The sequence below is a fragment of the Sabethes cyaneus genome, chromosome 3 (assembly GCF_943734655.1).
Source record: "Sabethes cyaneus chromosome 3, idSabCyanKW18_F2, whole genome shotgun sequence".
Classification (NCBI taxonomy): Eukaryota; Metazoa; Arthropoda; class Insecta; order Diptera; family Culicidae; genus Sabethes; species Sabethes cyaneus.
The window spans coordinates 176,112,803-176,135,814 of NC_071355.1; the positions used below are offsets into that span (position 1 = coordinate 176,112,803).

Genomic DNA, 23,012 nt, shown 5'->3' on the forward strand with positions numbered 1-23,012 from the left:
TCAAATTAAAAAGTGTTCAGATTAAAAATGGTCAAATGAACGGGGGTCCACGGTATGCATTGGCGGAACTAGGGGGGGGGGGGGGCTAGGGGGTCGACTAGGGGTTTGACTTGGTCGTCCAATAAAATGGTCGAAAAAAATGCCGGGGGCTATAGCCCCCCCTAGAAATGAGCGCTAGTTCCGCCAATGCATATATGCTGCATATTTGTTAAAATTATGAATTATGCGCGGAATTATGTATTTAGAAACTATTTTTATATTATTCGGAGCGTCGATAACAACTCTACTTAAGCATTAGAATTCAAATAGGAATCAACCAAGATTCATGGGTTTTTACCACGAAATTTTGGCAACTTTTCTCACCTACAAAATGTGTGACTGAACAAGTGTGCTCAAAATCCAACTTTCAATGCAAAGGGCAATAATTTCATCAGCAAATCTGCCACCGTTGAACAGGTTTGTGAAGCGAAACGTGTTACCCGTGAGGTGCGGTAGTGCGGCAGTGCGGCAGTCGCTATTGGTAGTGTGAAGCAGCAGCAGTTCATTCATTTAGCATTTCTAACTCACCACAGCGTGCAAGTGCATCACGCCTTGGCAGTTCAGCGATAGTAAATGTCTCGGGCGCGCAACTAACGAACTCTGTCCGGTTCCTCCACAGGTGATATATATATACAGCGAAATAGTTTTTTTCGTGCAAGCCGAAAAGTAACGTAAATTTTTGTTGCCGCGCAGGCTTAAATACTAAACATGTCGTGTCTGTGAATGACCGTGTTATTTATGCAGGTAGCATCGTATTGTTTTTTTCGGTCGTCCGTCGAGTCTCTCGCGCAATTGTACAGCAGGGATCATCTTCGCAGCAGCAGCAAGCAGCAGAAATCCCACAACAAAAATAGGGCCGAATGCAAAACAAAACACAAACTGTGTATAGGCTTTTTCATACAGAAGGGCCGAAGCACAAAATGAAAACTTTGTTGCCAGTTTTCACATAAGGCTTTTTCAAATTTGCTTTTTAAGAGTCATAAAGTTTTCAAATCGCTATGATGTTTGGTATTATTATAGATACTTATAAAAGCTTTAAATATAACCAAAAAACCAGTTTTTTTATATTTTGCACTTGGGCCCTATTGAAATGTTGCTCTTGAACTGTTCGTTTTTGACTTTTGTGCTGCACCATTGCTACACTTTTTCTGCACCAGCTACGCCAGAAAAAAAGAGAGTGTAGCTGGTGCAGATAGGAAAACACTAACACACCCATACCACATCACTGCTGCTGCACCGAAAGCGTTCATCCAGCGAAAAGTGTAACACCAAACGGTGTAGCTGCACCACGAAAACGAAAACGACATAAGCCCAACATCCCGCTTAGGCGCGCCCGGCAGAAATCGAACAAAAATCTGGCAGCGAAAAACTTTTTCTGCCAGACATTCTGCCGGATTTCTGGCCGCCGTCACCCGTGAAAACTAGCAGAAATGCAACAACCGTTTCGGGCAAAAATTTCGCCTAACGGTTTTGTTTTGATTTTTCTGCCCGAGTTCTGTTCGATTTCTGCCAGTCATATCGAACAGAACCGGTGCAGGAACCGGTTCGGCTGATTTTCCTCTTTTGTATTATTTTTCATTATTAAAGATAGAATGTCATCATACAAATTATGTTAAACCGAATTTATATTTATTTTTCTAGCTTTTTATTTAAATTATTATATTGTCAATTGCAAGGAAAATTGTACCATCCAAAGTGCGATATCGCTCATAAAAGTGCTATTTTGCATTAAATCGTTTCGGTATCTTCGGCGCACTTATTGCTTGGAAGATAACGAAAAAGTGCGCCGAAGATACCGAAACGATTTAATGCAGAATAGCACTTTTATGAGCGATATCGCACTTTGGATGGTACAATTTTCCTTGCAATTGACAATAAGCACACACACACTTAAAGCACATAAATGGCGCAAAAAAGAACACCGGTACAGGAAACAATTTTCTGAAAAAAGGTCTGGTTATAAATGTAGCACACTAAACAAAGCAAACATTTTTATGATTAGTTATAGATGCAGATTGTTTGATTTGTTTTGTGTGGCTATACGAACGTAAACTGAAGGTTTGCAAATATAAATTTGTAATTTTCTTACCTAGAATTGGAAACTGCAGCGAGCAGCGCGTGTCATCTTTTGTCACTTGTTATGACTTAAAGAGAATAAAGCGAAAAACGAAGAAGATGAACCGGTTCTGAATGTCAAATTCAGCCGGCGCCATATTGATTCTGTTCGATTTCTGCCAGGCATCCGAAATTTTCGTAAGCGGGATAAGCCTCATTGCACCGACACTCTTGACACAGGTGAAATTTTCTGTGTTTGTAGGCAAAATGAATAAGCGTGTAAATTAAACGGCAGATGACAGATCAGCACGATTTAGTGAAGCGCGATGGTCGCTGATCACCATCGGCTCGTGTTTCACTGCGAGACGTTTTTTCAGCAGTAGTTTTCGAGTATTTTGCTTTTTTTTAGTGTTTTTCTTCAATTTTTAAAGTCAGGTAAGTGGATAATCGTTTTTAGCCTTACTAGTTTTCAGCGAATCGAGGCTTGATACTAATATTGTGGCCTTTTTTTATAATGCCATGAAACGGTGGCTGAGCGCTACTTTTTATCTAAACTAATCCTCAGTGTTATGAGACAACTCTAGTGTATTGCACAATTTAAGCTAATATGAGCACTCATTTATTCTTAGGGTCGACAAACAACACTGCCAAGAGGTGTGTCGAGAAACCGGATAAGAACCCCCTCGTGGGGTAAAAATATTTCATATTCTCTCGGCGGGGCATCGGCTGTGGCGTAGCTCCGTTAATTTGGAATGGCAAGCGGTGGTGGGGACGGACCATCTTCCTCTCACTATGGAAATAGTGCTAGCGAACACAACAGCTTCGAACAATTCATTTCACAATTTACGGCTCGAGCATCGTTACAAGAAGCTTCCAACATTAACACCTTGAATAGCGAAAGCACAACGAACGTTAACTTTGTATTAAAACCAACGGCAGCTGAGTTCTTTCCACGTTGGCAGCATAGGCAGGAAGAGTCGGGCCGTGAAAATTTAACCGGTGAAGTCAGTTTACGTAATGATGCAAGACCGGCTGGAGCGATTCGCAAGCAATACGATGGCCGAAGGTGGAATAACAGCCGGAAAAGTCGTCACGGTGACCAAAATGGTTTTGGTAGAAACAGCAAGACTCAGATGTCACCTGATTGCGAGATAGATGAAAGAAGATGTTTCGAAGGGCATAATGCGAACTCATGGGAACCCCACAGATCCCAGCCACAGCAGACACAATACCCACGACAGTTTCAACAGAATGGAAGATGGAGAGGAAATGCAGGAGGCGGCCGATTCCGTAATAACGAACGCGGTCAAAGAGGTGAGCAAGACCGTTTCATACCTCAACAATCCAACGGTTATAAAGACTCCGAAATGCGATATGAGCGTAAACAGAACGGATATCAAAGGAATCGTGCTCGACAGGAGAAATTAGAAGCGAAGATTATTTCCAAATGTTCACAGAGAGAGAAGCTTATCCGAGAGCTGGATTCGTCTAAGTTGGAGTGTTTGGTCTGTTGTGACGTTGTTCGGCCAACACAGAGTATTTGGTCTTGCCCCAATTGTTATCATATTCTTCATCTAAACTGTACTACCAAATGGGCTACTAGCTCTAAATCGGATGACGGTTGGCGCTGTCCAGCTTGTCAAAACATGTCTAAGAAAATACCTCGAGAATATTACTGCTTCTGTGGTAAGATCAAAAATCCACAATACAATCATAGCGATGTGGCTCATTCATGCGGAGAGGTGTGCGGTAAGGAAGAGCTTTGCGACCATCCTTGCACTTTACTTTGTCACCCTGGACCTTGCCCTTCGTGTCAAGCGATTGTGCAACGCCGTTGTGGTTGCGGACGAGCTACTAAGCCGATGCAATGCAGCCAAAAGGATGAGTTCTATTGCGAAGCAATTTGCGGCAACATGTTAAACTGTACCGTTCACACTTGCCAACGGAAATGTCACAAAGAAGAATGCGGAACCTGCGAGGAAATGCTGGAACATGAATGCTTTTGTCGGAAAACAAAGAGAACCGTTCGGTGTACTATTGATAATTTGGCCACTACTAGATTTGGCTGTGAATCAAGTTGCGACGCGCAGTTAAGTTGTATGAAGCACAATTGTACGAAACTCTGTCACCTAGGTCCATGTGGAGAGTGTGCGCTGTCTCCTAATCTGATAACATCGTGTCCATGTGGTAAGCAGGCTATTGTAAAAGGTGAAAGGGAATCGTGCTTAGATCCTATTGTTGTATGCAAGGGAGTGTGTGGAAAGCAGTTGAAATGTGGAGCTCCCGGATCTCACCATATGTGCACGGCACGGTGTCATTTGGGCGAATGTCCACCGTGCAACAAATCGACCGTCGTAAAATGCCGCTGTGGCCACATGGATCAGCAAATTAAATGCAAGCAATTGCAGGGTGACATAAGATGCAAGAAACGTTGCACAAAAATGCGAAACTGTGCGAAACACCGTTGCAATCAGGAATGCTGTATAGATTACGATCATATCTGTCTGAAAACTTGTTCACAGATGCTCAGCTGTGGTCGGCATCGCTGTGACAAACAATGTCACAAGGGCTCTTGCCAGACATGTCATCGAGTTTCCTTTGATGAACTAACCTGCGAATGTGGTTCAAGTGTTATCTACCCACCAGTGCCTTGTGGAACCAAAAAACCGGTTTGTGATAAGCCCTGTTCGAGACGGCATCTCTGCTCTCATCCGGTACTACACAATTGCCACTCGGACTCGCAGTGTCCACCATGTGTCGTTTTAACCACCCAGTATTGCTATGGAAAACATGAACAACGTAAAACTATTCCATGCTACCAGGAATCGTTCAGCTGCGGCTTGGCATGCGCCAAACCACTCGCGTGCAATCGCCACAAATGTATCAAACCATGCCACGAAAATCAGTGCCTCAATGAAGGAGAAATTTGCCGTCAGCAATGTACCACCCCTAGATCCAGCTGTCCGCATCTTTGCAAAGCACCGTGTCATGATGGCGACTGTCCGATAGACCTACCTTGTAAAGAGACTGTAGAAGTAACTTGTGAATGTGGTAATCGAAAACAGAATCGAACATGTCACGACTTTAGCAAAGAATACCGCCGTATCACTTCTGCCCAACTAGCTTCCTCGATGCAGGAAATGCAAAGAGGCGGATCTGTAGAACTCAGTGACATTTTGGGACCAGTAAAAATGAAAAATAACAAAACGTAAGTCGTGTATGGCTTAGCAAAAAGTCTTGAGTTAATAATTTCGTTTTTTTACATTAGGTTGGAATGCAATGATGAATGTCGCACGTTGGAGCGTAATCGGCGGCTTGCCATCGGCTTGCAGATCCGTAATCCAGATATATCATCAAAACTACAGCCCAACTATTCTGATTTGCTAAAGGCGTTCGCCAAAAAGGATCCTGCCACGGTTAAGATGATTCATGAGAAGCTTACTGACCTTGTCAAGCTAGCTAAGGAGAGCAAGAAGTCTCGCAGTCACTCCTTTCCAATAATGAATCGGGAAAAACGACAGGTGGTACATGAAATGTGCCGCATGTTTGGTGTCGAATCCGTTGCATACGATGCCGAACCAAATCGAAACGTCGTTGCTACAGCGGATCGGTTCTCGGTATAGTAGCTCTATAGTGCAATGTTGCAGCTGATCTTATTTATTCTTTTTTTTTAGTCCTGGTTGCCTAGTATGAGCTTGCTTGAAGTTGTTCAGCGCGAAAGTGGTCAGCGACGTGTAATTGTTCCCAATTTAAATGCGTGGGGCAGAACGGCCAAATAACGACTGAACTGTGCTACTACTTTTCTTGTTTATCTTTCAATTACTTCGATCACTACTCTTCGTTTACTGTGTCATTTTTTGTTTCATTGTAGCAAAAAGATTTTTTTTTGCAGGTATCAACTATTCTTCACGATTTTATTTCATATTCTTTCTTTACATAATTACCTCCAGGGAAAAACGTCAATTGTATACTTTATTGTTCAAGGATTTCAAACTCCAAATTTAATACGTCAATATACAGGTCATTCCGAACTAACAACGAGAAGCGGAGCTTATTTTTAATTGAAGTAATCCCTATTCCATGCTTTAATTTAAAGTTTCAGGTTTCCGACGAATGAAAAAAATTTAAATGCAATTAAAGAAACGACAGAAAACAGTCGTAAGATGAACCACATGCTCTATACGAGAATATTCGGAATCATTTAATAATAATAAAGTCGAACTTAGAAAGTTAGCAAAGATCAGTGTAATTAGGCATAACACAATTTTTACTACTAAACATTTGTTTGTTGGCAAATACTACCAAAATAAATTCAATTTATTTTTTACCCAGTGAAAATAATTGCTGCTGTTTTCTTACTGGAAAACATTGTTTCCATCAACTGATAGTACTGAATAGGTTCGTTCAGTAAAGAATCATAAATTTTTGTTAGTATTTCTAGTTGTATATTTTTTTTGACTGAATAGCAACTCGAGATCCTCTAGCGGAAAATTGGTAGCTTATTGTTGATTGTAACCAAGACGATCGAAGACACTGCCTACGGGTGAGCCTTTATTATGCTGGGTTGAGTTTCTGCCCGAGTGATGACCTGGACGAGGTCTTTTGACATATAAATTTGACATTTTTGAATCCAGATCGAAAGTTTTGGTAATCCGCTGAGGATCAATCAATTTTTCGTTGCGTGTGGGTTGATTATTTCTCTGTGCTGTATAATTTCTTCCCACCAAAGTCAGTCGATTCCGAATGGGAGTTTCCTTACGGAGCAGCATTGCATCCGACTTCATTTTGGATCGTACTAAAGAAGACGGTGACAAGCTTGTTATATTTCCTGCTGGAGTTCTTGCTGGTTTCATTGCAATTGTTCTCCTCGGTCCTCGTAGCGATGCTATTGGCGGTTTACGATTAGGTGAATTACCAAGGCGAGCTTTGATTGATATTTCACGCTCATTGAAGCGTAATCGCGGTCCAGTGACAGCGAAGGGACGATTTGGTGGGCGAGGAGCAATTTCCAAAATTTCATCTTCTTCCGAAAACGAAACCGTCTTTTGTGGTTCGTTCGTTTCCATTGCGTTGAGATTAGAGTACTGATGACCTCGAGAGGACCCCCTTTCACCTTCTTCATCTGAAACAGACACAGCTTTTGCTGGAATTTTTTTAACCAACATTACCTTTTGCGTGCCCGATGTGATTCTTCTCTCTGAAAATATCTGTATAAAAAGTGGCATTGAACGCGTTAGCAAAAAGAATATATGAATAAAATATATACCGGCTTAATTGGGGACTTTTTCAGTATTCCAGCTGGTCCGTCAATGATGCTTCGTTTGCTTTTTTCACCAAGACGAGAAAATATAGATGCAGACGGAGCTTCCGCTTTCTTCAGTGTTACTTTAGAAGAAATCTTTGCGGGTGGTTGGTCATCGTCCTCATCCTCGTCATCCTGATCGCCATCAGAGTTATGTGAAAAACGTTTAAAAACTTTTGCTTCATGTCCAGCTTCGTTAATCGTTGATACTGAAGCGGCTCTTTTCTCTAAAACGTCACTGGCAGTTCGATTGTATCCGCTGCTAGATCCAGCCAGCGGCAGTGTGATCTTGTGCTCAGGAAATACTTTTCGTGGCTTATTGGGAAGCGAGACTGTAGAATTCGGTCCTAAAATAATTGATTGATTACATGCATAGACCTATCACCGTAATTGTTTATACTTACTGGAAATAACGGACTTCGGTACGGAATTTTGTGTAGCTGAAATCGCTGCAACCGGTACTGAAGTGCTCCCGTGGTCGATATCGCCTGGCGAAGCTAGTACACGTTCGCGGGCACTTTGTTCGTTTACTGCTTTTGAATGTCGCAGTATCGCAATTATATCTCCCATTGTCGTGATTCCCATTTCGCGCAGATATTCTTTATTTAAATCGGACAGCATATCCAACTGGATACGATTTTCCACAAAGACGTGCGCATATCCGGCTGCGGCTTGTGATGGTATCCCAGCGTTGGTGAAGAACTTTACCCATGTTGCTGTAAAAAAAGCCCGAAAAGGAAATAAACGCTGTACAATCCTGAGCTAATTGAAATCCAAGTTTGACTATATTTACCGGCACTCGCGGTTGGCATTGCGATGCAGAATGTTTTTTTTATTTCACTTAATTTATAAGTGATTAAATAAAATTATGAAACAGGAGAGCAGAATACGGATAAACGGAGTATCTTCAAAAAAATTTATGAAACTTCTTGAAGCCCATCAGAAAAATAATGACACAAAGCATAAAACGAGCACTCGCGTTTACCCCGTTTACCTATATATCGCCGTGAGTTGCCAGGGCTGCGCTTGACCGAAAGAAGAGAACAATAACGACCAAAGTTCTACACTGAAAAAAAATATTCTTGAACTCAACTTGTAATTAAAGATCGAATCAACAAAAGGCGAATGTCGCAAGCGGCGCACGCTATCCCGCTTACGAAAAAGTCGGATGCCTGGCAGAAATCGAACAGAATCAATATGGCGCCGGCTGAATTTGACGTTCAGAACCGGTTCATCTTCTTCGTTTTTCGCTCAATTCTGTTTATGTCATAACAAGTGACAAGAGATGACATGCGCTGCTCGCTGCAGTTTCCGATTCTTGGTAAGAAAATTACAAATTTATATTTGCAACCTTCAGTTTTCGTTCGTATAGCCACACAAAACGAATCAATCAATCTGCATCTATAACTATAATCATAAAAATATTTGTTTTGTTTAGTGTGATTCATTTATAACCAGACCTTTTTTCAGAAAATTGTTTCCAGTACCGGTGTTCTTTTGTGCGCCATTTATTGCTTTATGTGTGTGTGCTTATATAATAATGTAAATAAAAGTTACAAAAATAAATATAAATTTGGTTTAACGTAATTTGTACACTGATAAAAATAGACACGGCGTTACCATAAGATCTTACACATGAATTTCAACGTGCAAATATTGATAATCTTGTTTCATATGTCAATCATTCGGGTATCAAAAGTGTTTCCCTTCAATTTAACGTGAAATGAAATATTTCATATGGAAAACACGTTAAACAACCATGCTTTTCCAACAAACCTTCAATCAACATGGTGGTCACTGTTTTAGCACCGCAAATCCACGTGTTTTACCATTAGATCATATCCTGTTGCAATCCACATGAAATTAAGGTGTAAGTTTTTAGAAATATTTCACTGGTTTTACACGTTTAATCAAAGGCTAACTCTTATGAAAAGTCATTATATTTGAAATTCACGTGGCTTTCACGATGAGTTGATGTGAATATCAGATCCTTTCAAAGTGTTTTACCCACGGTTTTGCAATTGAATATGATTCATGTGTTATTCCTATGGAACTGTAGTGATTAGCACCAGAAGAATATCTATGTGATCTGCACATTGATTGCACGTGTAGAGTTTTTTCGGTGTAGGATGACATTCTATCTTTAATAATGAAAAATAATACAAAAAAGTTCTGTTCGATATGGCTGGCAGAAATCGAACAGAAATCGGGCAGAAAAATCAAAACAAAACCGTTAGGCGAAATTTCTGCCCGAAACGGTTGTTGCATTTCTGCTAGTTTTCACGGGTGACGGCGGCCAGAAAACCGGCAGAATGTCTGGCAGAAAAGTTTTTCGCTGCCAGATTTTTGTTCGGTGTTTGCCCGACGTGACTAAGCGGGATAGAGCTTGCTAATTTGCGGTTGTGTTGTTTTTCCCCAGTTTGAAAAGCGTCATGGATAAACCAACAGCAGCAGCAACAAATCGCGTGTACGTATACGCGGTATAGTGTGCGTACGGTAGCTGTCAGCAATCTCAATTGGCATCTCTATATCGAGCTGCAATGATTGAAAGCGTCAGGATGTCCCGGGCTCAAAATTTGACAGCGGGCTTAAATCAGACTGCTGGTAGTTGAGTGAAACGAAGTAGGGAAGTACTATTTCGTTTTCGCACATACGAGATATTGGCGGCGAGAACATGGTTGCATAAACAAACCGAGTGAGAGTTGATTTTCCTATGCTGCTCCAGCAAAATATAACTCTCACCCGTTTTGTTTACATCTGCGACATTCGCCATTCTGTTAATTCTATCTAGAATTTGAAGAAACTTTATTGTAAAGCGAACAAATAAACAAGGAATGTTTTTCAAATAAGAGCACATATATTATGTGTTAACGCCTAGCCTACTGTGTTACTCGACTCACTGCGAATATGCGTTGTGTTCGCGGGATCGTGTTGGTTCGAAAGGTTTCGAAAAATATCGCCCTTGTATCGAAAATATCGTTAATTTTGATCACTAAAAATAACGTGCTTAAACCACAGAGAACAGATTAACAGGCTCGAAGGAAGTAATCGATTTTTTGTGTGTAAAATCTGTTGGTGGCGCCCTCCAGAAATAGTTTGCCAAACGCATCAAAAAATATCCACGTACCTTTATCAAAATTTCTTTGTGCTGAAGTTACATAGCAGCGATGGCAGCGACATCAAGATTTAGTTTACCACTTACTGCTCGAGGGGTGCTCTATTGAAGGATTACTCGTAGATTACATAAAAACCTTTTACACACCTTTTGTCGATAGGTGAACAAAAGCTTCATTCGACAGATAGTTGGCGCCGCGGTAAAAATGATGATATTTTTATTTCGAGCTGTCAAAACACATAGAAAACTAAAATCATAAGAAGCGAATTTGAATTTTTTTTTAAACTGCGCGCTTTGGAATCAATCAAATGTTATGGTTGGGTTAGAAAATAACATATATACTTACTATAATTTTTATTTGCCTGCATTTTATTTAAAACCATTTATAATTTTATTACATAATAAATACTAAACAATAAGGACATTGATTCAACATGCCTTGTATGAAATATTGTTATAATTTTGCTTAAAATCATTGAAATTACCTTAAACAATATATAGAACACTTTCATGAATATATCTGGATCTAAATTTTTCGGTCTGGAACCTATAAACATAACCACACACACCTAAACTAAATCCGGATCTCAATTTACTTGTCCTAAGTACACATTTCATTTGCAACCACCAGTGCGCTAGCTGGTTAATAAGATTTCTAACCCGCTGCAGAAAATTCAATGTTCGCAATATTCATTTTACTGAGATTTAATTGAAAAATGTTTTGATTTGTATATCCGTCCAGCGAAAATTTGTAACTGATCATCATTTTCCTAGTTCAGACAGCCAAATGTAGGAGTCGCATGGGCTTCATTAGTTTTGCGTTTATTCGCCTATAGGTAAATAAAAGCTTCATTCGACAAGTAGTTGGCGCCGCGGTAAAAATGATGATATTTTTATTTCAAGCTGTCAAAACACATAGAAAACTAAAATCTTCAGAAGCGAATTTGAATTTTTTTTTAAAATACGCGCTTTGGAATCAATCAAATGTTATGGTTGGGTTAGAAAATAACATATATACTTACTATAATTTTTATTTGCCCGCATTTTATTTAAAACTATTAAAATTTTATTACACAATAAATACTAAACAATAAGGACATTGATTCAGCAAGCCTTGGATGAAATATTGTTATAACTTTGCTGAAAACCATTAAAATTACCTGAAACAATTAAGTAGAACACTTTCATGAATATATCTGGATCTAAATTTTTCGGTCCCGTATCTATAAACATAACCATACACACCTAAACTAAATCCGGATCTCAATTTACTTGTCCTAAGTACACATTTCATTTGCAACCACCAGTGCGCTAGCTAGTAAATAAGATTTCTAACCCGCTGCAGAAAATTTAATGTTCGCAATACTCATTTTACTGAGATTTAAATAAAAAATGTTTTGATTTGTATATCCATCCAGCGAAAAATTGTAACTGATCATCATTTTCCTAGTTCGGACAGCTAAATGTAGGAGTCGCATGGGCTTCATTAGTTTTGCGTTTATTCGCCTATAGGCGAATTTGAGCAAAACTAAGAGCAACCGTTCGCTACCTGGTTGTGATTATTGGAACTACAAAAAAAGTGCAATTCCCAAAATGCTTGCTGGCACCTATATGGAACTCGACTTTAAATGTAATATTTTATTGAATTACCAAAAGTGGGAATGATGAAAATGGATAATAGAGGTAAGAAAAAGCATTGCCTTTCATTTGATATATATTGTTCCTGCTTCGGGAGATTATTAGAGCTTCGCAAGTGTATTTATGGTTACGAACTGATAGGTTATATGTTTGGTTCTTGGTGCAGATGATGCTAATCAAAAAAATAAATCCGTTAGCACTTAAAAACACATTGGAAAACGCTGAAGACTGAAAATAATTGGTGATTCTCTATCCAGGATATGTAAACTTTACAGCTGACTCTATGTACTTTTGTTTTATGCGGTACAAAATCAAACATTAACATTTTTCTGCCATAAAGTTAATTAATTCGAATATTTTCACTAACCTTAACGTAGATAAACAAATTTCTTCCAATATTTCGCTATCTAAAATCCTGACAATTGAAAGGGTTAATCGAAAACTGCATATTATTTCAGCTTTTTTCCAAAATGTATATGGAGTTTGACAGCGATTTTACTTTTCATCACTTTTTTTATGCAGCGCCTCTAAGCGGGCGATAGCTTGTCAAAAACGCCTATTACCTGGTAGTCTGTTCTCTGTGCTTAAACGTTATATTTCATGTGCCAGTAGTACGCAATAATTGTATTGTGAAACTGAATTGTTATTTATGTAACTTTTTACAAATTAAATGCAATAACAAAAGCACAACTTATAAAAAATCGTTTGTTATCGATATTAACTACATATGCGTTATAAACGAATAAAACGTATGGCGCATATTCGCAGTGAGTCAGGTAAAACAGTAACGATTATTTTCCGTAAAAACCTGCACATTTTTTTATAATTTCAAATTTAATTTTAAAAATCAGGGATGCCAATTCGCCTGGTTTTCTATCCGCCGAACTATATATATAGTAACTATACTCAACAGCTGGTTGCGAAGTCTGTCGTATAAAAAACAGAAGGTCAAATTTCGATAACGGAATTAGCCACCCCATCGACATCTCTATAACGAGCTGCAGTGAACGTGAACGTCAGCGACAGCATGTCCTGGGCAAGGCTTGAAAAGGGATTGCAAGTTGAATGTGACTGCCGTGAATGCGAACTTTCCGCATTCAAACTCCGCTTTTTGAACGATCATTTGACTGTTTTTCTTATCCAGTCAATCTGCCGCTTGCGCTGCTGCCGTCTTACAATTCATGCGGCATCTCAGCAAAAGCAAACAGTCAATCTCCCGTTTTGCTTTGCGCTTTGAGAATATAAACTGCAAACTGACTGGAAGCATACGGTGACGTATTTTTTCGTTTCTCTTTTTGTCTCCAAATCGGCTGCTCACAGTAATAGTTTGTCACCCGGACGTCGGTCCGACGCAAGCAAAATATTCGTTTATATTGGACGGAGTCCGACCGAATTCTTCCATGCACATGTAGTGGTTGTTTTTTGACGTAGGACTACGTCTTACGGCAAGTTTTGAGATAGGGTGTCATTCCAAAAAATCAAAAAATGCGAGCGTCACGGAAATTGAAAGGTTTTGAGCGCTAACAGCTCAGCGGTTTTCCGATCGATTTTCAATATTCTTACACCAATCGATCGGAAAATCTTCTAAGAATTGACCCAAATGAAGAAAAGTATGGATTCTTGATGTTGAACTATTGAAAAATTTAAAATAATGAACCTATGTTTTACCAGAATTCTCGCTTCGTGATTGGTTGGACGATTCTTTACGATGATCTAAACTTATACCAATTTGATATCTGTGCTTGGGAAGTAAGCCAAAACAAGTGACAAAGTTTCCTCATTTCAACAAGATTTCTTAATACCGCGATTAAACCTAGACCATTTTGATGTCCTTGCTTGGGAAGTACGCCAGAGAGAGTGACAAAGCCCCCTCGTGCCAACAGATTTCTTACGAACGCGATTAAACCTAGTCCAATCTGATGTCTGTGTTAGGGAAGTGTGCCAGAAAAAATGACACAAGTTCGTTGTCCCAACAGATCGCAAATTCTTTACAGCGTGACGATTAAACCTCGACGAATTTGATATCTGTGTTGGAAAAATGTGCTACAGCTGTGGGAAACCATGGATAATAAAAACAATCTTTAATTTCAGTAAGGTAGCAGGAAAGTAATAGTTTGTGTTCTTGATTTTGTTTTAAATTGTTTTCAAATGCACAATCTTTTGAGAATTGAACGTATGCAATGTTACTACTTTGATAAATGTTACATACAACGCATGTAGCCTGTATATATGTTGCATATAGCATGCAGTGGTGGGCACCGCTAACCGAAAATTTAGCGTCGCTAACCGCTAATTCGCTAACCGAAAAAGTTAGCTCGCTAATCGCTAAACGCTAATCGATAAACTCAGATTAGCGAAAATTTCGCTAATCGGTACTCGCTAAATCTGAATTACCCAAAAATATTTTTGTTTTGAGCATATACTATATATGTATGGCGCAAATAACTGTCGATTGAATGAACTGATTTTAGTAATTTTTCATGCGATTACCCAGCCAACTGGTGATGAATCCACCTATGTACCGCCAATGGAACTGATTGTGTACATAAATAATTTGACTGGATTATCAATTGATTTTTAGCAGTTGCGACGAAAACAGACAAGCAACTACACTCGATGCTTTGTTCGTACTGCCAGATGCAGTCCGGAGTGAAGAAGTTGGACATCGTGAGGCACTTCGTGTCCGCCGGATCTAACCGATCCGGCACATACAACATCTTCTCCCTTCTAGAGAATGGTTAAGTACAGTAGAAGCTGAAAAGGGACACCAAGAGCAAGGTGCCCTCAGCCTTCCGCGCCTTGGAGAGGTCGGAACTAAACAGTGAAAAAGTACCTCGCCAAAACGGACTTTTTTAAGTGGATGCATCAGTCAAGGCTGGCTGAAGGCTGAAGGTGCTGGTGAAAACATCTTTACAGCGAAGGGTGACGAGACCTACTTGATGTTAGACGGCAACGACTGTCAAAGCACTGAGTACATTTAGTTCGAAAACAGACAGTGATGAAGCCTGCATGTCGTAGGCGAAATACGTATCTGTCGTAAATAAATATAGATAGTAGAATTTCAGGTATCGTATTCTACTAAGACGCTCCAAAAACTTTAAACATTACGCCCCACCAAGAAAGTAAGCGATGGCGTCAAATATATCTCCCACAGAAAGTTCCCAAAGAATGCCCTTCTGTAACTGACGATCAGCGAGAAGCGAATGTTGAAGCTGCTGCTCTTTCTTTCGGGGCTTGTGGGGAACAGGGATATGCAGTATGAAATGCATGCTGGAAGTTATCGCCTGGAGAACGTGGTTTTTTGGCCGCCACGGCCTCGGCCCAAAGTGTCAAAATATCCTTCCTTGAAAAAGCTGTAAAAATAAAAAGCGAAACGTCGGAGAATAACTAAAAATTTGTTACGATTTTAGTTTGACTACGTATGCCATTTCTCAAAGAAGTTCTTTTAATCGCGGTCACCACATTACCACAACTTGTTTGCCCTTAAAGAAAGAAACTTAGAAACTTAGTATCTATTACCCAGAAACATTCGTGTTTCAGTTCCATATTGCATGCTCTATCAGTGTCTGTTTTTTATGTTATTATTGCCGGAAATCAAATTTCGATTCAATTAGAACTCGTTTGAATTCGACTTGTCTGGAAAAGATGAGTGGACCTCTCGGTATACATGATACTCCCTCTGTCAATCACCAGACAGTTATACTATTATTTTGGCGATTCAACCGCATACAAACTTGTTGATTTGTGACATTATTTCTGACCAACGCAATATAAAAATGGCAAGGTAAAGTTTGAATTTCACAATTTTCATGCAGCTTTAGCGATTTAGCGGTTAGCGATTTCAAGGGGTTATTTTTAGCGAAGCTAACGGTTTCGCTAACGTATTCCAAATTTAGCGAAAACGCTAACTCGCTAACCAGAATTTAGCGCCGCTAACAAGCGATTTAGCGAATTAGCAAAATTGTGCCCAACACTGATAGCATGTATATATGAAGAATCGAATGATTACAAGCATGAACACATGCTACTATCACTACAAAGAGACTTACGTAGTCCTGCGTCACCTATATATGCGGTCGTGTCTTGTACACAACCCCTTTGATTTTTTTGTAGTATTGAATCATACGATTGTGCGGTTGCTTTTCGTTAGCGTGGTGATTGCCAGTCATTTGACTGTTTTGCAGTCATTCGCTGCTCCAAACGGTAAAGGTAACTTGATCGAAACGAAAATGTCAAAAAGCGTTCATTCTGTTGCGTGCAAGCCCCTGGCAGACAACCATGTTCTCGCCGCCAACATCTCGTGTGTGCGAAAATGAGATAGCAATTCAGCACTGCGTTTCACTCAACTGCCAGCAGTCTGATTTGGGCCCGCTGTCAAATTTTGAGCCCCGGACATGGTGTCGCTGACGTTTACTGCAGCTCGATATAGAGATGTCGATGGGGTGGTTGCGTGCATTCGGCGTTTGACTGAGCAAACTGCCAGTTGTTTTATGCATAGCGTTCGTATTCCACCTCTAAACGGACGGTGTGAACTTGAATGCGCGTTAGTGTGACTGCGGTAGAAAAAAAGGATCGGTCGAAGCCCTGGTCCTGGGCTCAAAATTTGACAGCGGGCCCAAATCAGACTGCTGGCAGTTGAGTGAAACGCAGTGCTAACATGCTATCTCATTTGCGCACACACGAGATGTTGGCAGCGAAAACATGGTTGCCTGCCAATGGGGTAGAATTAGCACCCAGCTTTGCTATAGAAATACTCACAGTAAGAGATACGCGGAAACTAAAGCTAACGATTTGGCATCAGTGTACAAAAACTGCCAGCACTTGCTGCGGAGCAAAATGCTGTAGCAGTGTGATTTGATTGTTTTCAACATGATCCGCTTCTGTTTTGTTTACATCAATTTTGCACAATACAGCGATATATCTTTCAACTTAATCAGTATAAAATGCATTGCAAAGCTTTATACACTCTGTGTCCGAGTATAATATTCAAGGTGCGTGACAATAGCTTAAGTAGATTTCATAACTATTTCAATACTTGTTAATCAAACATTTAAGCAAAAAATATGCGTGTTCTCATAATGTTTTTGAGTTTATTTATAAATATTTTATTTTTAATAGAAAATCTATACTTTTTGGGTTTAGGTAAAATGTGGCAACACTGAACTCATTCTACATTTTTCGAGCAGTTTTCTGTTTGTTTTTGGTCTGGTTTTGGTCTTTGTTGCGGTTGCAGATAAAATAAAAAATAAACAAGCGATAAAAGCATGCGAAAAACATTTGGCATCCCTGTTCATTAGTGTTAAATAAACTATAAAGTATTTACTAAGCTAGAAGACAGAAAGATTTAAAGCGTTATCTTTTCGTTAAAATGTAATCCAGAACTAATACTCCAATCCAGAACAAAGGCTAAAAGTGATCAATAAAAGGTATGCAAATTGTAAAGACAAAAAGAAATAAAATTTAAAAAATCAAAGCGACGAAAATTCTAACAAAAAAAAATTGCTTGATTCTTTTTCAAATTTTTAATAAAGTATTCTTTTTGTTTCAGGTATTAGTATCAAAATCCGCTAATCTTGCATTATATGTCGTGTAATAAATGTGATTTTTTTCGCTGTAGAATACATACGCATTTTATGTGCATATACACTTAGAATCTCTGAAAATGACATGGGAACATCTAGAACGTGGCAGTTCACCGGTGGACTGGTGTGAAGGAAACTACTTAATTTCCTCGGATATTGCTGAATTCGTCAACACGGTAAGTTGATTGTGTTAGATAAAAAATATTCTTTCTATGGAGTGTCAGTAGGTAATGTATAGCTAACTAAAGCAATTGAGAAATAACACGCTGCATGCGTAATTACATAAGTCATTTTATTCTCTATACCTATAGTGAGATTGTATAAAGCTAAGCGCACGCAATCAAGGTCTCTGCATTGCTATGATACTAATCGTACTTGGCGAAAATAAGTCGAACAGCTGTGCGGTGAGTTCTGCTGGTTTTCAGGCTTGTGAATTTACTTTTGTGCTCAGTAAACGATATGAACCGGACTTATTAGCACTTTTTTGCGAGCGGTTTGCCAGCGGCTACACAACGATTTAAGCACCAGATGGGTTTTATTGCAGTTTGATCTTGTTTATTAGCATAAATTACGAAATAATTTGTAGCCTGCTTCAGCATTCGTGGCTTGAGCAGCACGTTTTATACAATTTTGTGGAAAATGTATGGCTATAAATGCATTTGTCACTTTCGTAGTGAAATGTAAATATTTGAAATGTTTGAATTTAACTGGCAATGGGTGCCTAAATAGGTATTAATAATAATTTCATAGCAAGTAAATTAAGATTATTATATCTATAAAAAAAAATTATAATAAAAATTTGAAAATCGCTATAATTTTGTTCAAAAATTTTATTGCTTAGTGCAAGGAATTCTTATTACACTGCAATGCCGTAATTATGTGCAGCTATACTAAATTGTACTAATGTATAAGGGTTGCTAGTGTGTGACTGTATTGTTGGTTTGTGAGCATCGCGAAACGATTTCGCTATAAAAAAAATTCACGATGAATACAAATCGCGTATACGTATACGCGGCGAAGTATGCGTAAGATAAATGTCAGCAATCTCTATTGGAACTTTGTACAAATAACTGCACCGCTTTCTAAAAACCGTTCCATATAGTAGACTAGTGCTAAACTATGATGGCAGCTTCACGGTGAGGACAGTAGTTCTCATCTTTTTTTTTTTTTTCAAAAACCAGTTTTGTATCAAAAATTATGTCGAGATCGAGAGTGAACAATAGATTAACTATTATTCATAATACAATCAAAATTTCAGATCAGCAATATCCTTTTTCTTGTTGGACCTCCCTTTTTGATCTACTTGTTCAAAGACTATGGAAAACTGATACAGCCAGCAATCCACATGATATGGATTTTACTAATCGTGGTAGGTTTAAGTTCTGCCTACTTCCACGCTACTTTAAGCCTTCTAGGACAACTGTTGGATGAACTGACTATTCTGTGGGTATTTATGGCAACGCTGAGTTTGTTCTGTCCTCGTCGACATTTTCCTCGTATTTTCAAACACTCCAGGTATGATTCCAATATATTGAAGATATCTGAAGTAATTTAGTCAGGTTTGTTGTTCTTGCTTCGTTTGTAGAAAGCGATTCTGCATCTCAATGAGTGTTTTCTCGCTAACAGCTACTGCACTTTCTGTGTGTTACCCCGCGATAAATGCATTCGCTTTAATGCTGTTGGCAATTCCTGCAACATACTTGCTCTACAAAGAACTACAAATGTAAGTACATTATCTGAATTTTGTCTGGTGTTTAGGTAAAGAAAGAAAAGTGAAAATCTTTTGGATTGGGTGTCTAGATTGAATGTTGGCTTTTAATGACATAAATTTTTGCAGTGTGCAGGATAAACGTGTTTACCGTTTAGGTATCCGGAATACTACTATCCTGATGATTGCAATAGTCTGCTGGATAAATGATAGAATGTTCTGTGACGCATGGAGTCGGGTGAATTTTCCATATCTGCACGGCTTTTGGCACATTCTGATCTTCATTTCTGCGTACACGGCGTGTGTTTTGTTTGCCTACTTTTTCGTTAGCGATGAAAGGCCCGAAAGCAGACCGCAATTGAAATATTGGCCGCGAAATGATTTTGAATTAGGTGTGCCATACGTGTCGGTCAACTGTTATAAAAAGATGAATGATAACATCTAAATATGAAGGCAGAATATAAAATGTTTAGAAACGTTAGAACTGGCAATTGGGTATGGTGGGTAAATTGGTACAGCAAATAAATTTTTAGTACAAATGCTGTGGCAAAAATAAAAGTATCGAAATTGTGTCATAATGCCAAATATAATTTTCCAAATGTGCAACGATCGGTTAAATTATTTATTTCCAGAGTAGGCTTAAACACAGCACTAAAAAGCACAAAATATCGAAACAATTGTACGCTTACAAGTAGTGAAATTATTCCAGTGATTATTTTTAATACATCATAAATCAAATTAATTATCCAGTGTAGATTGAATACGGACGTTACTCTGTAACTTATATGCTATAAGCAAACCATTGTAGTATATTGGCAAGGTAGGTGCTACCAATTGTAAATTACGTCAAGTTTGTTCATAGTTACTAGTAAAGTTGACTTCAAGGAATCTTATAAAGGTTGATATTATATTACAAGTTATTTTAGTGATAGAAATATTTTAGCAAGAGTTGATTATAATCTGTTCAAATTCAATAGATTTCTGGTCCGAATGGATTTTTCTGGTCCGAACGTCCTTAACTTGTTATACCTGGATCTGCTGGTTTCACTCTTTTTGAATTAGCATTAATTGTATGCTGACTAATATGCGTTATTCCGAATATTTCGACGCGGCGGGGGAAGACGTGTCTTTTTAGTGGAGGGTCGGAGACGGAACATTTCTCTATCACAGCTAGTAAAGGGCGGAGCAGTTTAAAGATTATATTAGTTAATGGAATATCACTGTATTTTTTCATGGGATTAATACTTCATCAATACGTGCAACACATATACGACCTTATTCGTGAATACTAAGTATCCTTTGTTTTTGATTGAATAGTGGCTTTCTTATATACGTACGCAAGTGAATTCAAATAAGCAACTAACTCTAGTCTGCGATACAGGTATTCATTATCAAGGATATACTCAACTATCAGAATCTGATGACAAATTTGTCGAGCAAACGATGTCGTTAGTGGTGCTCATTTCCATTTGATGGTGGTGATAATGATTCCTTCCGTCATGTTTTTGTCCTCTATAGATAACTGAATTCTTTTCCGTTTCATATATTTTGACTTCGTACAGCAGCTCTGGTTTCGACATGACCAATCGCAAGCTATCCCAAATGAAAATGGCTACATTTTCCGTGGTGCTCGGCTAAAAAGAAAATGCTGTTATAAAAATAGTTGTTTTGGGCCCAAAAAGTGCTTCCGGAATTTAAAAATACAATGACTGCTCATTTCCCCTTAAAGATACATTACCAAATTTTTGAAATAAGGAACGTCTTTGTCAAGATTCAAATGGTCGAGTTTTTTCATGATGGTTTGATCCATGTATTGTTTCAAGTCTGTAATGTTCATAACCATCCCAGTCTTCGGTTCAACTGGGCCGCGAACGGTGACCTCCACTGCAACACAGGAAATTGTTAGAAATCTCAGATTAGAATTGTTTGCCACTTCGTACAATACCTGTATAATTGTGACCGTGTCCATTGGGATTGTTGCATTTTCCATAAACCTGCTTATTTAATTCTTCACTAAGGAATGGGCTGTTAAAAGGCAAACATAATGAATGACACGTACGACTTAAATTACAGAAGTTACCTATGTAAACGATGGCACGCACTAAAGCTTTCTTTTCTAGTTAACGAGATAAGGGGAAGACTCATTTCAATCGACAATAACTAACGTTGATTACAAAATGTTTATAGTGTCTGGGCCGTTTTGTATCTAATTTGTTGATAAAACAATGCAATTGCGATTTTTGAGATAACGTTTATGTGATGTGATTACAATAGGTTACAATCGTTACAATACACCCGCAGAGATGCCAGATATATTTAGAAACGGTCATTGGTCAACGATAGCAAGCATGATTCATAAAAATGAATACCGAAAAACTGCTCGAAATTCGAAAAAATGTACACTAAAAAAAATTTGCACGATCGATCAAAATGGAAACCACATATTTACACTCAAAATAATAAACACGACCTTTACTCCTGAAAAATTCTACACTCAAAATATTCGGCACATAACTTACTATTTCCATATGAAATTCCATACACACTTAGTTTTTATTCAGATCTTCGGTAATTTATTTTGCGGATTAAATCAGCACATTTGGAAAAATGCTGAACAATTTGGTAATTTTTCAAGGAATGCTGAGTATCGTCACTACTTGACATTTCTTAATACAGATCTTCATTAACCGGTGGCGAGTTCGTTAATATTTTTCGCTGTATTTTTTCGCAAAGCGATTCCATTTCGTAACTGTCAATAATTCAGCAATTGTTTAACGAACTATCAGTATTTATTACAGGATAGCCCGCAAAAGCTATGCTGAGATCAGAAAAAATTGCGGAAGTTGTCATCAAGCATTTATTAGCTGTCAAAATGAAGCGCAATCAAGAAAATACTTTATTGCGTGTTTAAAGTGTGTGGAAATTGTTCAAAATATGAACAATTATAGTTCTTCTTAAGATATGAGTGGCGCATAGCAGAGCTTCGCTACGTTATTTAACCTTCTTTATATAAGGTATGCCAATTTATTATGTAATTTGTGTTTTAAATATATATCCCTCCATCTCTCATTCAGTTAATATTGATTTAAATTGTAAATCTTCATTTTCCTTCTCATTCAAAATTTTGTCATCATAAAACAAAGCAGCAAATGCTACTTAGTGCTTCGGTGCAGACTTTGCAGGTAGCTGCAGAACTAGATGACGATTGCGGGGCTGGTGCTACAGATAGGTTAACTCGGAACAACCTCTTTTATAGCGAATTCATAAATTAACCTGGGTTCGTGCTAACTCCAACCCGAAATTTATGAACGATACGGGCAGTTTGACAGATCGACCCGTAAACCGTAATGCTAGACAGTTTTAACCTGCGCTTCAAACTGAATGCTGTCAGTTTAACCGAGATGCAATCTCGGTTAATTTATGAACGCTTTGACAGCACTTCGATTAAAACTGAGTGCTAATCGACCTGAGCCAGGTTAATTTATGAATTCGCTATTAGTCCAGATTCGAACATGCGGCGGCTGGCAGAGCCATACCTCGAGACCAAGTTAGAACCATATCTGTGCATCATAG

The 23,012-nt window shown here is 38.6% G+C and overlaps 4 protein-coding genes across 4 annotated transcripts; 2 read left to right on the top strand and 2 right to left on the bottom strand.

Moving 5' to 3' along the window:
* The first annotated feature begins 2,413 nt into the window (after positions 1-2,413).
* On the top strand, positions 2,414-6,257 carry LOC128742110 (protein shuttle craft). The gene is made up of 4 exons (XM_053838328.1): positions 2,414-2,529; positions 2,724-5,302; positions 5,363-5,711; positions 5,769-6,257. Exons 2-4 carry the CDS (start codon positions 2,847-2,849, stop codon positions 5,871-5,873), a joined length of 2,910 nt encoding a protein of 969 aa, XP_053694303.1. The 5' UTR covers positions 2,414-2,529; positions 2,724-2,846; the 3' UTR covers positions 5,874-6,257.
* A 26-nt stretch (positions 6,258-6,283) lies between these two features.
* Positions 6,284-8,294, bottom strand: LOC128742111 (uncharacterized protein C19orf47). Its single transcript, XM_053838329.1, has 4 exons — positions 8,190-8,294; positions 7,801-8,112; positions 7,361-7,743; positions 6,284-7,301 (listed from the first exon to the last, which is right to left on the bottom strand). The coding sequence occupies exons 1-4, from the start codon at positions 8,206-8,208 to the stop codon at positions 6,594-6,596; spliced, it is 1,422 nt and encodes a 473-aa protein (XP_053694304.1). The 5' UTR covers positions 8,209-8,294; the 3' UTR covers positions 6,284-6,593.
* Positions 8,295-17,457: 9,163 nt separating this feature from the next.
* Positions 17,458-20,409, top strand: LOC128739173 (alkaline ceramidase). The gene is made up of 5 exons (XM_053834601.1): positions 17,458-17,575; positions 17,767-17,907; positions 18,990-19,246; positions 19,317-19,454; positions 19,569-20,409. The coding sequence occupies exons 2-5, from the start codon at positions 17,812-17,814 to the stop codon at positions 19,882-19,884; spliced, it is 807 nt and encodes a 268-aa protein (XP_053690576.1). The 5' UTR covers positions 17,458-17,575; positions 17,767-17,811; the 3' UTR covers positions 19,885-20,409.
* A 169-nt stretch (positions 20,410-20,578) lies between these two features.
* Positions 20,579-21,720, bottom strand: LOC128739174 (6-pyruvoyl tetrahydrobiopterin synthase). Its single transcript, XM_053834602.1, has 4 exons — positions 21,520-21,720; positions 21,385-21,464; positions 21,178-21,323; positions 20,579-21,073 (listed from the first exon to the last, which is right to left on the bottom strand). Exons 1-4 carry the CDS (start codon positions 21,582-21,584, stop codon positions 20,843-20,845), a joined length of 522 nt encoding a protein of 173 aa, XP_053690577.1. The 5' UTR covers positions 21,585-21,720; the 3' UTR covers positions 20,579-20,842.
* Between the last annotated feature and the right edge of the window lie 1,292 nt (positions 21,721-23,012).